This window comes from Syngnathus typhle, linkage group LG16, assembly GCF_033458585.1.
Source record: "Syngnathus typhle isolate RoL2023-S1 ecotype Sweden linkage group LG16, RoL_Styp_1.0, whole genome shotgun sequence".
Classification (NCBI taxonomy): domain Eukaryota; kingdom Metazoa; phylum Chordata; class Actinopteri; order Syngnathiformes; family Syngnathidae; genus Syngnathus; species Syngnathus typhle.
Window position 1 is genome coordinate 373,947 of NC_083753.1, and position 14,491 is coordinate 388,437.

The window sequence follows — 14,491 nt, forward strand, 5'->3', positions numbered from 1 at the left end:
CATGAAATGATATGGCGGGCCGTATCCGGCCCCCGGGCCTTGAGTTTGACCCCTGTGTTTTAAAGTATGACTCAATTAAAAGTCAAATGTAATGATAAACGGCTGATAATCCAAAGGGTTTCCTCTTAACGCAAACATTAAGTAAAAGGTATGCTCCATTAAAACTACTATGACAAGTAAAATTGATCCCAAATGGTTTATTGAGTAAATGTAAAAAAATAAATGTAGCTTATTACCACTCACCTCTTATTAGTAGCACTACAAACTCACTGATATACTATTATGATGTCCTCACACTCCCAAACTTATTTTGCAGATACATTTTACTGAATGAAGTTGTGAGCCTGCAGGGAAAGAAGTTGCCGTGCAAGATGTGTACATGCCATGAGAGCCGATGCCATAACATACTGTCACTCACGCAGTCAAAAACACATCCGTTGAACTATTTCGCGTTGAGCCCCTCTAGCGTATTACATAGGGGAGGCCGAGCACCAGCATAGCAATCACGGCATAGCGCTATGGAACGTAATTAGTTCAAATAGAATTAGTTGTTCACTCTGGCTATAGCCATGGGAACTGTGCTTCTAAAGTTTCTAATTATCTGGTACTGGCTTTAAACGCAGCACCACCACCGCCACCGCATTGACTGCATTACTGCAGCTGCTAGAAATGTAGCGCACAGTAATGACTTTGGAGGAGGTTTAATTCCACATGCTCGCATGAGAATAATGAGCCTCACCTACAGAAACAAGGTCAGAGGTCACATCTGAGAAAAAAAAATTATGGCGTGCTTGATATCGATCGCCAACATGACTTTTAATTACAACATGGTAAAATGGAGAAAATGTGGAGATGTGAGAGGACCCCCATAACTACCATATCTTGTCGTCACATGTTGCCAAAACAGTTCGGGATGTCAGCCTCGCTATCTTGACTGCGGCTGTATTGGCAACACAATCCCCCATGATGCATTGCGCCTCAGGGCTGAAACCCCAGCTTGTCACAGCCAAACATGCTGCGATGTTGCCAGGCAACCTGTCACAGATATGTGTCTACCTCTGTGAATTGCCTGCTGTGTGTGTGCGGGCGTGCATGCGTGTGTGTGTTGGGGTTTAGTGGAAGGACAAAAGGTCCTCTGCTTTACACTATAATTAAAGCCAGCTAAAATTAGGCCTTTCTTTTTATAAATAACACATCCATAAAAGTGTAAATTGGTTAATCCTTTGTCTTCCTTACTGCGTGTGTATCGTGCAGAGAATTTTCTCTTTTTCAATGATTTATTCATAATACTGTATAGTTTGGATTGTCACAAAAGCGAGAACACTCCTCGCATTTTTGTAAATATTTTATGATCTGTGTATGTTTTCATAACACAACACTGACGAAATGATACTGCTCCATTGTAAATTGCATGTATACAGCTTTTATGACCGTGTAAATGTTCAATTCCCTTAAGTTTACTCAACACAGCCAATGATGTCCAAATTGCTGGCAACAGAGGAGAAGAGTGAAAATGTCCATCTTCTCAGAAAAAATACAATAACATATACATAGCAAATATTTTTAATATGAGTAGTATACTTGATTTTGTAAGATATACTATGTCTAGAGTTCACACACACTTATACAGGAAGTGTATCCTTGTGGGCATTTCACATGATCCTACATGCATTCATGCACATGTTCTGACACATTCTTCACTCTGCAGCTTGCTGACATTTGGTTAAACCTCTCCTGGGTTGTTGCTTGGCTTAGTCCCGTAATAAGAGGCAAGCATAGACAAAGATCTTAGTAATGATGGCTCAGGAAACACACTGGCTCTCAGCTTGTGTATCATCCTGTTAATGCATGCCTGTGACTGTGTTAGCAATGTGTGTATCGATACTCAAGTATCGATACCTCAAGCTGAATGATTTCAATGATTTTTCTCAAATCAAGATCCAGTAATATATAAAAACAATTCAGAAAATTTAATCAACACATTAAAGCTATTACTGTAATAATGGAAGTAAACCAAATGGGGGGTTCCATGCAGTCCTTTTGTGGTTATTAAATTAGTTTAATTAAGCAAAAACTACTTCTGGCTGTCATACAGTATATAGATATAATTGTGTGTAAAAATATAATTTCAAACTAAAAATGGAATTTGTAGCAGCGAACATCACGAGACTGTGTGAGAACATGAGAACAAACTTGCAGTTTCTTAGCCGTATTTGAGTTTATTTTTGTATTTTAACCAAGTACAGCATTTTGTGCGTTATCTGTGAGAAATGCTATATAAATAAAATGTACTTGGAAGAAGTGAAAAACAAAACAAAAGTAGAAGAAAGAGCAAAGCGTCTTTGGGATGAATGACAAGCCACATGAGAGAAGCGTCTACTCGGGAAGTGGAATGAAACTGAAATGCAAAAAAAAAAAAAAAAACTCGTCCAATTTCAAGCATAATTTCCTGTGATGTCAAAGTTGGCAGACGAAGAGGAAAGGGAATTTGAAGGAAAGAGTGTTTGATGTGAAATAAGGAGAGGGTGGATTGCGTGGGAGGATGATAAATAAAAAACAAAAACAAATATCCTGGGCAATGAAGACAGAAAGAGTGTGTGAGATCCCGTGTGAACGAAGAATAAAGGTGAATATGTCCAAAGGTTTTGAAGAAACAATCACCTGTATTGGCTATTTGTTTCTTTTTCATGTGGAACAGAAACCATTTTCTTATATCACAGCTGGAGTGAATTTCATTTTCCATCGTAACTGGAACACATGCATGAATCTATTGTTACTTTTACAATCAACACCTTTTGCTTCCACCTTACTAGCATATTTCCTGATAAAATACAAATAACATGATTGTAATCTGAGAAAGAAGATTTCACGCTAATAATGTTGTGAGTCAGTGAGGTTTTTTTCCCCCAATGTTTTTGTGTTCATAACTGTCCTATCCTCCTAACTGCCCATGGGGCTGTGATGTATTACCTCATTAATCAAGTGTTTTTATTGGCGGCAGCATCTCAACATTTACATATAATTTTTTCAGGGAATGGCAATTTCTACCTATTACAGACAGTGCAGTGAAAAAAAAATCATGTTTTGGCAGTAATTTTGCCACTTAAATGTTTAAGATCATCAATCAGTCAAAGTTAACCCAAATAAACAGAAAATCAGGCATGACTCTAGCAGTGGCGGAGCTAGAGGGGGCCCGTGGGGGCACTGTAATGCTGAAATATGCTTGGACTTCCCAGCTTCGAGACCAGATAATTGACTTTTGGGTATTTTCTGTTTTTTACAGGAACTATTTTACACTTTTCCACACATCAGCTGAAGACATATTTGTCAAGAATCTTTATCAGCATTTTCTGAAGATATTGGTATTTTAAATTATTATTTTACTAAATTCTTGTGTGGCTGTAATACGAAAGGTGTGTTTGGGTTCTGGTGTTGAATCCATCAACATACATACAAAATTGGTAAACTTCTTTTAACCATCCGAAATAAAGTAATAAAAAATAAAATAAGACGTATATGTTGATTAACTATAACAAATACATGAAATCAAATCATTATCGGTCAATATTGTTATAACATATCATCATATCATCTTTTCGAAACAATGTAGACTACCATATTAGCTACGGATTGAGGTAGATTCCTAGATTTTCACTTTTTATAGTTTTAGTCTCAGGTGGTGAGTGCTATCAGAATGTGAAGCAATCTATCTAATGTAGGACATTAAAATCAATATTTTCTGCACAATATGCATGTTAATAATATTTCATTTGGGCATAGAAGTCCTTCAAGTTTGCATCATAAAAATACAACTTGCAAAATCCTCTCCTGTCCAAACATCATCCTGTGGTATATTGACTTGAGCGCAAGAGAAATGAGTAATCTACAACATTGATTGCGTCCTGGAAGGAGGGGGTGGGCCGTTTTCACCATTGCGGGGAGCAAGGGCCACTTGGAAGCACTTAGGGCCCCCCGGGTGCCGGGGTTGTCTGGGGGGTTAATGCAGCCACCGCTATAGCCTCTTACCGATGACTGGGAAGCCCAGATAAATCAGCCCCTCTGCCAGGAAGGCTGGAGGGGGTAGAAGGGATGGAGATACAAAAGGGACCACTCTAGCCCCTCCCTTTTTGAAAGGCTCTTGAAATATTGAATGCTTGCTGTTCAAAGTACCCATCTCATCCACGTGGTCACACACTTGTGCCTATGCTATTTTCCTCGAGAACTCAGACCTGCACTCCTTGCCGACACGCGGGAGCCTAGGCTTTCTCCTCTCACAATTACAGAACACATTAGGGGGGGGGGGGGGGGGTGTAAAGGTGGGGTTGAAAAAGGACAGAGAAAAAGATTGAAAGAGTAGAGGACAGCAATTTGAAAAAGGCTGATTAATTAAAGGTTCCTCTCTGGCTGCGGAATAGATGAAGTTTCAGAATCAATTAATTAGCAAGCTAGCCTACGCACATCAATGGCTCTAATAGCCTGCTCTCATTTGTAACTTTTATTACCCCTCGACTGTGGAGTGGCTCTCAGCCAATCACACGTAACGCTGAGCCAATGCTGCATGACCATTAAGTGAAAAATGAGAGTGAAAATCTCTCCCATTTTACTCAGTTTAAGTGATGTTATTTATTTCAATAAAGCAGACAAGTGGGATTTTGTTTATGTCTTCACAAGTCAGGTTGGGCATGCACATACTGCTCCCCCCACATTTTTTTATTTCACACGTCTAAGACCGTAATAGCAGCTGCCGCTGTGTCCTCTAGTTAGTCTGTCTTTCTCAAAGTCAATCTGGGTTAAATTAGGGCCTATGTCCCCTATTGAATAATGCAGTTTTCAGATATATAATCATATATATTTTTTTGTAGGTTAAATAACAATTATGAATACAATTAAGATATTTAACTTAATAAGAAATTGGCTTTTTTTTTAACTTGTCTTTTCTTGAATTTAAATTGTGAAGAGCACAAAACTGTATTTTTGTGTATAGAAACGTTATTTGATTAAATTTGGGGCTATGAGACTCAATAATGTCAGAAACACAGTAACATTTTTGCCTCCTAAAACAAAGTGCATTAGCACCGAGCTCGCCTCCACCGACGACTACTCGTGGGTTCTGCCCAGCAAAGCTTTTTAGGACTGCCTCTGCATTTGATATATTGAAATTAATTTATGTTTTGCTACTTAGTGTGTTTTAATAAGGTGCAAAATGTAAATTTTCCCTCGCAAACTGTATTACAAAACAATTTATTTTGAACCTTGATAATAGGCGCAAGTGGGTTATGTCTTTTCAAAACACACTTCTCATTCTGTTATGCCTGGTATTAGTTGCTTGAACTGCAAACTCTATCATGCTCACCCAGGCAGGTGAGTTGATGTTTGGATTTAATACAATTTAGTGTTGCATGCAGGCAAGGCTGTAATACATCACAAACTGCATGTTTCTGAGAGCTGCATACTCACTGCTCCCTCTTCTGTGCTCTATATCTGCCTATTGATAAGATAAAAGAGCAGTGAGATGAAAGAAAAATCACATGGAAAATAAAGGGGGTGAAGAAAATCTGTGCCTTGCAAGGGGATTATCCCTTTTTTTTCTCTCAATGAGAATTCATCAGATTTTTCATCCATACTAAAATATTCTTACACAGGTCAAATCTGACGGAGGAGAGATTTGCAAAAGCATCATTAAAACATATCTGAGACGTTAAATTGAAATGATTCACCATTTGTCTGGCTTAGTGCCAAGCACAGAGATTCAGTTTATAAAGGGTTGACAGTTGACCTAAGTATTATTAGCCCAAACTTTTTTTTTTTTTATCAAGACATGTTGACCTCAACTTGATTGATTTTGAATGTATTCAGAAAAAAATTCACTTACTAAAGGCTAAGATGGAAAACAGCACATTGTCAATTCATACGTACCTCAGCGACACTTTACACAGCTCCATTGCCCAAGAGGACTGCTTTACTGATTGAGGACTCACAAACAGACTAATGTTGTAAAGATGAGAAGTGGTGCTACTGATCCTTTCAAAGTTGGCAGTGTCTGTACTGACCCCGAGCCACTTGACAGTTTAATGTGTCAGCATCATTTAACACATTGGCACATTAGAGTGCCAGCAACTTAGGCAGCTTCCATTGTAATAGCCTGTAGTGATGCTGGTTCACAATCTTGTTTTTTTTTAGTTATGCTTTGTGCAACCCTCCATTCAACATCCTCTACTTATAAAAAGTTCAAAACAGTTCCATAGGGCAGTTTTGTGATACGTAGTAATACCATAACCAAACTTCAAATCGCCTAAAAGCTTTCTTTAAATGAAGTAGCTGCCGACGACTCCTGTTTTGCATACAGATCCGTTTTTGACTCTGGAATAAATCACATTTTCTTTCACCTTCCTCTCCCTCTTTCCTGCTTCACAACCAACCCGTCTGCCTGTTTTGGCCTCTGATTGGGGTCAGGAGTTTAGTGGGGAAAAAACATTTAGAGCTGATGGCAACGGGCCCAGAGCCGCTTGCAAAAACCTGCAAGAATAAATGGCGGTTCACTCACAGCAAGCATTAACACACAGTAAGCATTAACCTCCGTCAAAATGTCTTTTTTGCAGTTCTGCCTGCAAGCAGTCAAAGCGATCCAACAACAAAACGCATCTGACAAACGCCTTTTATCCACCACATGATATCAATGTGACAAGGATTTGACCTTCAGCAAAACAAGGAAGGAATAAGAACAATGGTTCTTTAGAAATAAAAGCTGTATTGGAATTGGAGTAAACAAGGTGCATCACATAGATGGAATATAGTTTATATCTGTCTGACTTTAACAAGTTTACTGTTATCATTTTATCATTATTGCTGCGCTACGGACTGTGTGTGTCTTCAATTACAGGTACATTACAGATTCATAATTACACTGATCACTCCAGCGAGTCCATTATACTTCTGCTATGTAGTCCAAGGGCTTCATCTGCACTGAATTGAAAGGAAATGAAAGGGGCTGCTTTCAAGTCTGCTGGTCAGTCCCACTACGGCGCAAACACCCTTTTCTAACTGTGCCAGTCTATAAAAATGCAGAACTTCATCATGTAAACTAGATTTTTGTCTAAAAAAATAACAAACATAAGTATAGGAAAAATTACATCTTATAATGTATTTAATGGGCTAACCGTAATCATAAAATGTCAAACAACTGCCACCTCACTACTTTGGGACATCATTATTATATATCTTTATCAGTCGGCAGAAGATGAATCTGATTTCATGTGCAGGCTCATGTTAGTGCTCTGCATATCATCAACGTACCCTCCCACCTGACGCCTCATTCCTTCAGGAGTCAACCCCCAGCCACTCTCCTCCATGTACGAGGATGGAGAAGAAGGGATTGTGAGATCAAAAGGAGGTGCAGAGCATCAGGAGTGCCATCACCTTGGGGGAGAGATACGAGGACAATGACGAGTGCTGGTTATTTTCCTGATGTTTAATCATGAGCTCGTTGATGCAGATCAACCCCCCGCCCCCTCCCACACACACAACTTGACCCGCTTTTTGTTTGGGGCTGACTATGACCCGGAAGACAGGCATGTTCCTGTCTTCAGTACCGTATTTTCCGCACTATAAGGCGCACCGGATTATAAAGCACACCTTCAATGAAAAGCCCATTTTAAAACTTTGTTCATATATAATGCGCACCAGATTATAAAACGCATAGAATAAATAACTCAAGGTTGCTCAAACGTTAATGCAATCACAATATAGTAACACTCGAAATAGTGAAAACAATAACAATCAATAACTCAACGTTGCTCAAATCTTAATATCACACAACACACAAAATAAACACGTAAAGCTTACTTTAATAAATTAGTCCTCATCCACAAATCCATATTGGTCCATATATAAAGCGCACCGGATTATAAGGCGCACTGTCGGCTTTTGAGAAAATTGGAGGTTTTTAGGAGTGCCTTATAGTGCGGAAAATACAGTAATTTTAATCTGCATTGGATAAAGAAAAGTTCCTGATCGTGCTGTTTTTGGATCTCTGTCAATCGTGTAACTGATGATGTTACAGTGCATATTTATTTGGATGTGCACATAAACACAGTCAAACTTAAGTGCCCTTTAGAGATGACAATGTTTATTCTTTATAAACGCTCCTCATTTTTTTTCCGAGGTTGTCCTCAACCTTGTGCTCGCCTCTCTTTCTTCATCCCCTTTCTTTCCTCGTTATGTCCACATATCTCACTGTCACCATCACTGCCTTATCATGTCAAACATCACTCCATGCACAACTATAAGTCAACATCCTCCCCATCTATCTCCTCTCTGCTTTGCGCACTGTCTCGAGTGTTTTTCATTTAATCCTTTAACCTGTCTGTTGTGTTTAGCTGTCTACGGTGTGTAACTGACTAGACTCTGTGTGTACCTGTAGTGTGTTTTGGGTTAGCGTGATCGCTCCACTGATTGGATGACCCGCAGTCAGTCCCCTGTCGCTTGCCGAATAGACAATATTATGTCTCTTGATCAATGGCCCAATTTAATTACAAGCTGTATGTTGTGCTGACTTTTAAAAGGTCTTTTGGGGGCACACAACCCATCATATCATTGGCAAAGTAACTCTGTTTTTATTCCGTTTTTCAAGACTTTTATGATTGAGTTTTTCGAAGTTTAGCAATGTTTTCATGTCTTTGGGGTTGTATATTACATCGCAGTCTTTTTGCAGTTCACGGGGAATTTGCTTTGCAGGATGCCTATTATGTGTCATTTCACACCTAGCATCTGTTGTCATTTCATTATGTTTGACAGTGTATACATGCCAAGACACCTTGGGTGAAGCACACTGTTATTTGGTCTGCTGCACCTGAGTGGAGGGAAAGGAAAGGCAGAAAATTGTCTTCTTTTCAGCGCACAGGTGTTGCTTTTGTTGGACGCACCAGCACACCAGGCTGATTTATTTCTGCGTGTATATCTTTCAGTCAAAGTGCATTTGTACACGCTGTTCTGTATGGGTACACTGCATATAGGGGAGCAAACACGGCTGTGTATGTTATGGAAAGTCATTTCTAGTATTGTGCTGTTGACTGGTCATTATTGTGATCTGCCATACTTGTGTGTGTATATATATATATATATATATGTGTGTGTATTTATATATATATATATATATAAGTGTATTTATATATATATATATATACGTGTATTTATATCTCTATATATATATATAGATATATTGATATATATATATATATATATATATATATATATATATATATATATATATATATATATATATATATATATATATATATATATATATATATTTATTTATTTATTTACTTTAAAGCACATTTTATTTGGGTAATTACCCTTGCAAGTGAGTAAATGCATCAACCGGTCTCACCATTGAACTCACATTTTCTTACGATTATGTTTATAAGTCAAAGCGAGCCACCCCCGCTTCCCCATCCCCTGCAAAACAGTCTTTGTAATCGTACACGTCATTTTTCATTAATACACATAATTATTAATAATTACATGTGCAAAGTGCATTTCAGAGCATTACCAGCGCAAAGTACGTACGTGTGCGTGTGTGTGTGGTGCGTTGCCCTGGCTGGCAGTAATGAATCCAGTGGAGGGGTTGGCACGAGCAAGGCCACGCTATTAACCTCTCTGCCAGCGAGACTGATCTCACCCTGTCTGTCTCGAAGGTCTAATGACACACTCGCACAATGAGCGCTACACACACACGCACACACACGCACACACACACTAACCTGTCCTTTCTAATCAAATTCGTATTGAAGTGGAATGTATTCTATATTGCCCAATCATCTCTATTGAAAGCATCATTGTGGCAATCTCCATGGACGATTTCTTTTCACCACCTCCTCAAAGGAGTTACTCTCCAGTACTATTTCCCAAGTATTAATCTCCATTTGCCATCGTGAGTAACATCATATCGTGGTTCACACCAGCCATCAGTTTAAACAGGACTTTTATGAGTGGGATTCCTTGCTAATATCATTCACAATAAAACTACAAATGTGCAGCATATGCTTTTGATCTAACAAGACCTTACTAGTTGTTACATTACGTTCATGATTATAGATATAAATCGTCTTGGAGTTTTTCCTCTTTGTAAAGAAGATTTAAGGGGACCTCTCAGGGTTTATCTCATGGAGGTGGACGTGAAGTAGGAGCTTTGCACCCAACACGAATTACAACCACTGTCGTTTTAATGAGATTTTGGCCGGGTTGTTGGTTGGATGGAGTAAACGATAGAATAAAAAAGTAACATGACATGAAGGGGGGAAAAAACATGACATGAAACGTGCTGTCATATTGCTTTACCGCCAGCTGTAAATGATGTTTAGTCATCTGTTTGGATTTTGTGTCTGTGTTTGTGTGTGAGCGAGACAACCCACACCTCCGCAGAAATCCTTCGAGGAGTGGCAGCACCTGGCTGCGTCTGTAGTCATAACAAATGACAAACTGGGATTTAGACTACATTTGAATGTGCGCCAGCCTCTCTCATATTCTCTCTCCTAACGTGCATGTAATCCAGCAGCGATGCTTGGCAAGCTACTCTCAAACTGCACCGTCCTGGAAGGCCCCAGCTCATTCGCATGTCCCTCATTAGTGTTACGACCTAGGACGGGCGCGTCGCACTATCCCATACACCTCATCCCAGCTGCGAGTTGGAGATAATTTGAAGAGGATGACACATTTGGCGAGCCAGAGGACATTACGTTAGAGTTCTTTGCGGTGCGAGTTCATTAGGCACAGGACTGCTGGGAGTCCGCCGTCAGCCTGGTCTTGCTAAATTCAAATCCTTTAGCTAAGGGACATTCCGATGAATCAGAAAACGGTTACGAGCCCGTTTGGGATGTTTGTGTGTTTATTTTGATCCTCCGTCCAGCTCGATCTCTTCTGAATGTGATTGACTGTTGTACTGTAACTACCGTGTTTTCCGTACTATAAAGCGCACCGGATTATAAGGCGCACCTTCAATGAATGGCCCATTTTAAAACTTTGTCCATATATAAGGCGCACCGGATTATAAGGCGCATAGAATAAATAACTCAACGTTGCTCAAACGTTAATGCAATCACAATATAGTAACACTCGAAATAATGAAAACAATAACAATACATCAATAACTCACCGTTGTTCAAACGTTAATATCACGCAACACACAAAATAAACACGTAAAGCTTACTTTAATAAATTAGTCCTCATCCATGAATCCATATTGGTCCATATATAAGGCGCACCTGATTATAAGGCGCAGTGTTGGCTTTTGAGAAAATTGGAGGTGTTTAGGTGTGCCTTATGTTGTGGAAAATACGGTAGCTTCACTATGCAGGCACCTGCTTTCGAATTTTGGAATTTGTAGCTGACAACGTATCTGCATTGCTTTAGATTTAAAGGCAATGTTGAGTCTTTCTCATTCTGGGATATTTTGCCATGGCAGGTGGCGCCGTACAGCCAGCAGGGGATGGCCGGCTACAGCCAGCAGCAGCAGGCCAGCCAGCAGGGAACACCGCCCTATTTCAGTCCACCCCAACAGACCCCTCCGGGTCCCAACCGGAGCAGTTACCTGCAGTCACGACCACCGCCTCAGGTAACAACACACACGAGCATACACACTCACTGGGCATACCCTAATTAGATCCAAAAGAAGAGTAAATATTCGCCACTTATCCAGATAACACTGTTTTGATGACACTACTAGATAATTTTATTGATAACATTTGTAGTATTGCTATTTAGTGGTTTTTTTTTATTCATGATTATTCGTGTAACTAGTGCAAACTAAAACACAATAATAATGTTGTCAAATACCTCCCTGATAAAAATGTTATGGTAGACCATAAAATTCTTTTTAAAATTTGGAATAAGTTGAGTAACTTATTTTTAAGGTATGCTGTGATTGTTTAGAAACATACATTTCTGCACATTCTTTCAATTTGTCTGCTCATACACGCCGTAGACAAAAAGTTCATAAACAGCCGAGCACATACAAAACTAATCATAGTGACAAAGGACCTGTCACACATATGAACTTATTCTAACTTGAATGGCCAAGTTCAATCTGATGCTCGACACATTTTTTTTTCTCTCTCTGAGTCAGAAGCAGGGTTCAAGTTCACATTGTTTTGGAGTCTAATGTCTGCTCCCCATGTGTTTTCCATCCACTGCGCAGCCAGTGTGGAATGACTGTGGCCTGGATAGAAACAGAGCAAAATAGTGCAGGGAGAAATAACACAGTGAGATTCCAATGAAAATGGACAAGAAAAAATAACTGACAAGACAGGGTGAATGAAGCAAAGCAGAGTAAATTTAGATGAAATCTCCAAACTCTTGCAAAAGATCAGTATTAGAGGTGTGGTTTTTATTTGTGTAAATTGACAATCCTAAACGTGAAACATATTGTAGGAGCACAACTCTGAAATCCATGGCCAGCTTGACATTTGGCGATGGCATCTATGTGTTTCCATCATTAGCCGATGATGTGGCAACAGTTGACCCATGCTGACATTTATAGACCAGGTACAGCGCGTCCACTCGAGCATTCTGATTGGCGATAGCTCTTATTGCACCATCAGTGTTCTTTATTGGTCATCATGTGAATACCTATAGGTGACCAGTGAGCCTGTTTTTCCTCTATTTGTCATTGTCAAGCATGCTAAGTTTAATTTCATGATTTATGTCACGTCAAGCGCCTGTTAACATCAACAAAAGGAAATCGGCATCATTAATGGGTGTTGTCAAGAAAGCTTTTCTGCTGGGTGTCAAAGCAGTTTTATTTTTATTTTTTTTAAGAGAAAATGAACACTTTGAAACTATGATGCAAATTATTTCCTTAAACCAAAATGATAATCTTGCACTTTCTTTTTTTTTACTCCCCTTGTTTGTGTTAAATGAAACAAATACAAGGTGCATAGAGTTGTCAGTTTCCTAAATAGGCTGCTGTTATCATTGTTTTTTTTTTTTAGGATTTCAAATAATCTGAAATGATTCATTGATAGAAAAGCATGACATTTTTCCACAGATCAAAAATTTTACTTTCTATCAATTTGAGTATTTCAGAGGGTGGAAATAGTATAGAGAAAAAAGGCCTTGTTGTCCATTTAGGATCGAAGAGTAAACATGGCTTGAAATTGAACCTACACAGATTATCTAGCCAGGATTACAAATAGAGGATTTGGTGGTCTTTCATATCAGAGCTGCTCTTTTCTTCGAGTGAGTCTTTTGTGTCAGTTTTGTGTTCGTGCGTCAGCGTGAACATAAATTGGCCAAATGTGCTGCAGCAATTCTGAGCTGTGAAAAGGTCAACTGGTGACCTTTATTTGTGATTCGGGGCTAAAATGAGGCATGATGTGAGTCGCGCTGAACAGATTACACATACGCACGTGCGCGCACACACACATACACACAGACAAAAAAAAAAAAGTGAACTCGCAGCAGAATAGGATGTCATTGTGGTTTAGACCCATGCTTTTTGACCCGACATTAAATTGAGAAATCCAAGCTGCAACGTTCTTTATGTTGATCTTGGGGCATTCCGCGCCGCATCCCACAGCCCACTTCACTCCCATTAACCCTAGCCAGAGGACATCTTCACGCTGATGGAACCATTCCAGCTTCCTTTGACAAAGAATTAGCTCTGCAACCAAGCACTATTAGCTAGTTCAGTAGCAAATCGAACTGGAAATAGCACATTTCTTTGTGTCGGTTGTACTGCTGTGACCTCATCTGATTGCAAGGAGCAGTGCAGGTTATAATGTCAAGGCTGAAAAGATAGATACAGAAATACTAGGGAGGTAAGATTTGAAAAAAAGCATGGTGTTTTTTTTCTCTTTCAAATTGTCTCACCTCTTCCTGTCCATGTTGTGTTTGAGGAAAACCATTTTTCTTATGAGGCCTTTTTCAGTTTTTATATAGTCATCCAGCACACATAAATGTATTTACAGCTTTTTAAAAAATGCATTATACACTATTATGCGATGTGACTCCGTATTTTGTTGAAGACAGATTTAGAATAATGTATTTTGGCTCATTTTATAAATGTTGCCATGAGGTTTTATTTGGTTTGTAGAAAAGCTAGCTCAATTGCCCCCCCCCCCCCCCTTCCCTTCTTTAATGTTAATCATCAACGTTGTTACTATCTGTACGTTCAACCCCATAAAAATCTAAATGTGAGAGCATGCTTTAATTTCAACAATTTTCAGATTTTTCTTTTTATGATGTTTCTTTTATTGAGCACTTAAGTGTGGCCGACCTAAAAACTTGACAGTGGCCAGCTGCCATGTTTCAACTCATAACAATGTCAGAACATGTTACTGGACCTCATGTGAATCGTATTAGCACCAAGAAACCCCTCAATTTATGCTTGGGGAATAATTAACACAGAATACAGCTCAGTTATTTTATGGCCTAGTATAAACTGTAAAATATGTCACAGCGTTGTATTTGGTTTGAATTTCAGGAGGCAAGTCAT

At 39.2% G+C, this 14,491-nt stretch overlaps 1 protein-coding gene across 3 annotated transcripts in view; it reads left to right on the plus strand.

The window, feature by feature from the left end:
- The window catches only part of arid1b (AT-rich interactive domain 1B), a 142,516-nt gene that overhangs the window by 40,614 nt on the left and 87,411 nt on the right, over positions 1 to 14,491 (plus strand). For all 3 annotated transcript variants that reach the window (XM_061301366.1, XM_061301368.1, XM_061301367.1), the window contains one exon: positions 11,462 to 11,611. In XM_061301366.1, the coding sequence (XP_061157350.1) occupies positions 11,462 to 11,611 (150 nt within the window). The remainder of the gene's footprint in view (positions 1 to 11,461; positions 11,612 to 14,491) is intronic.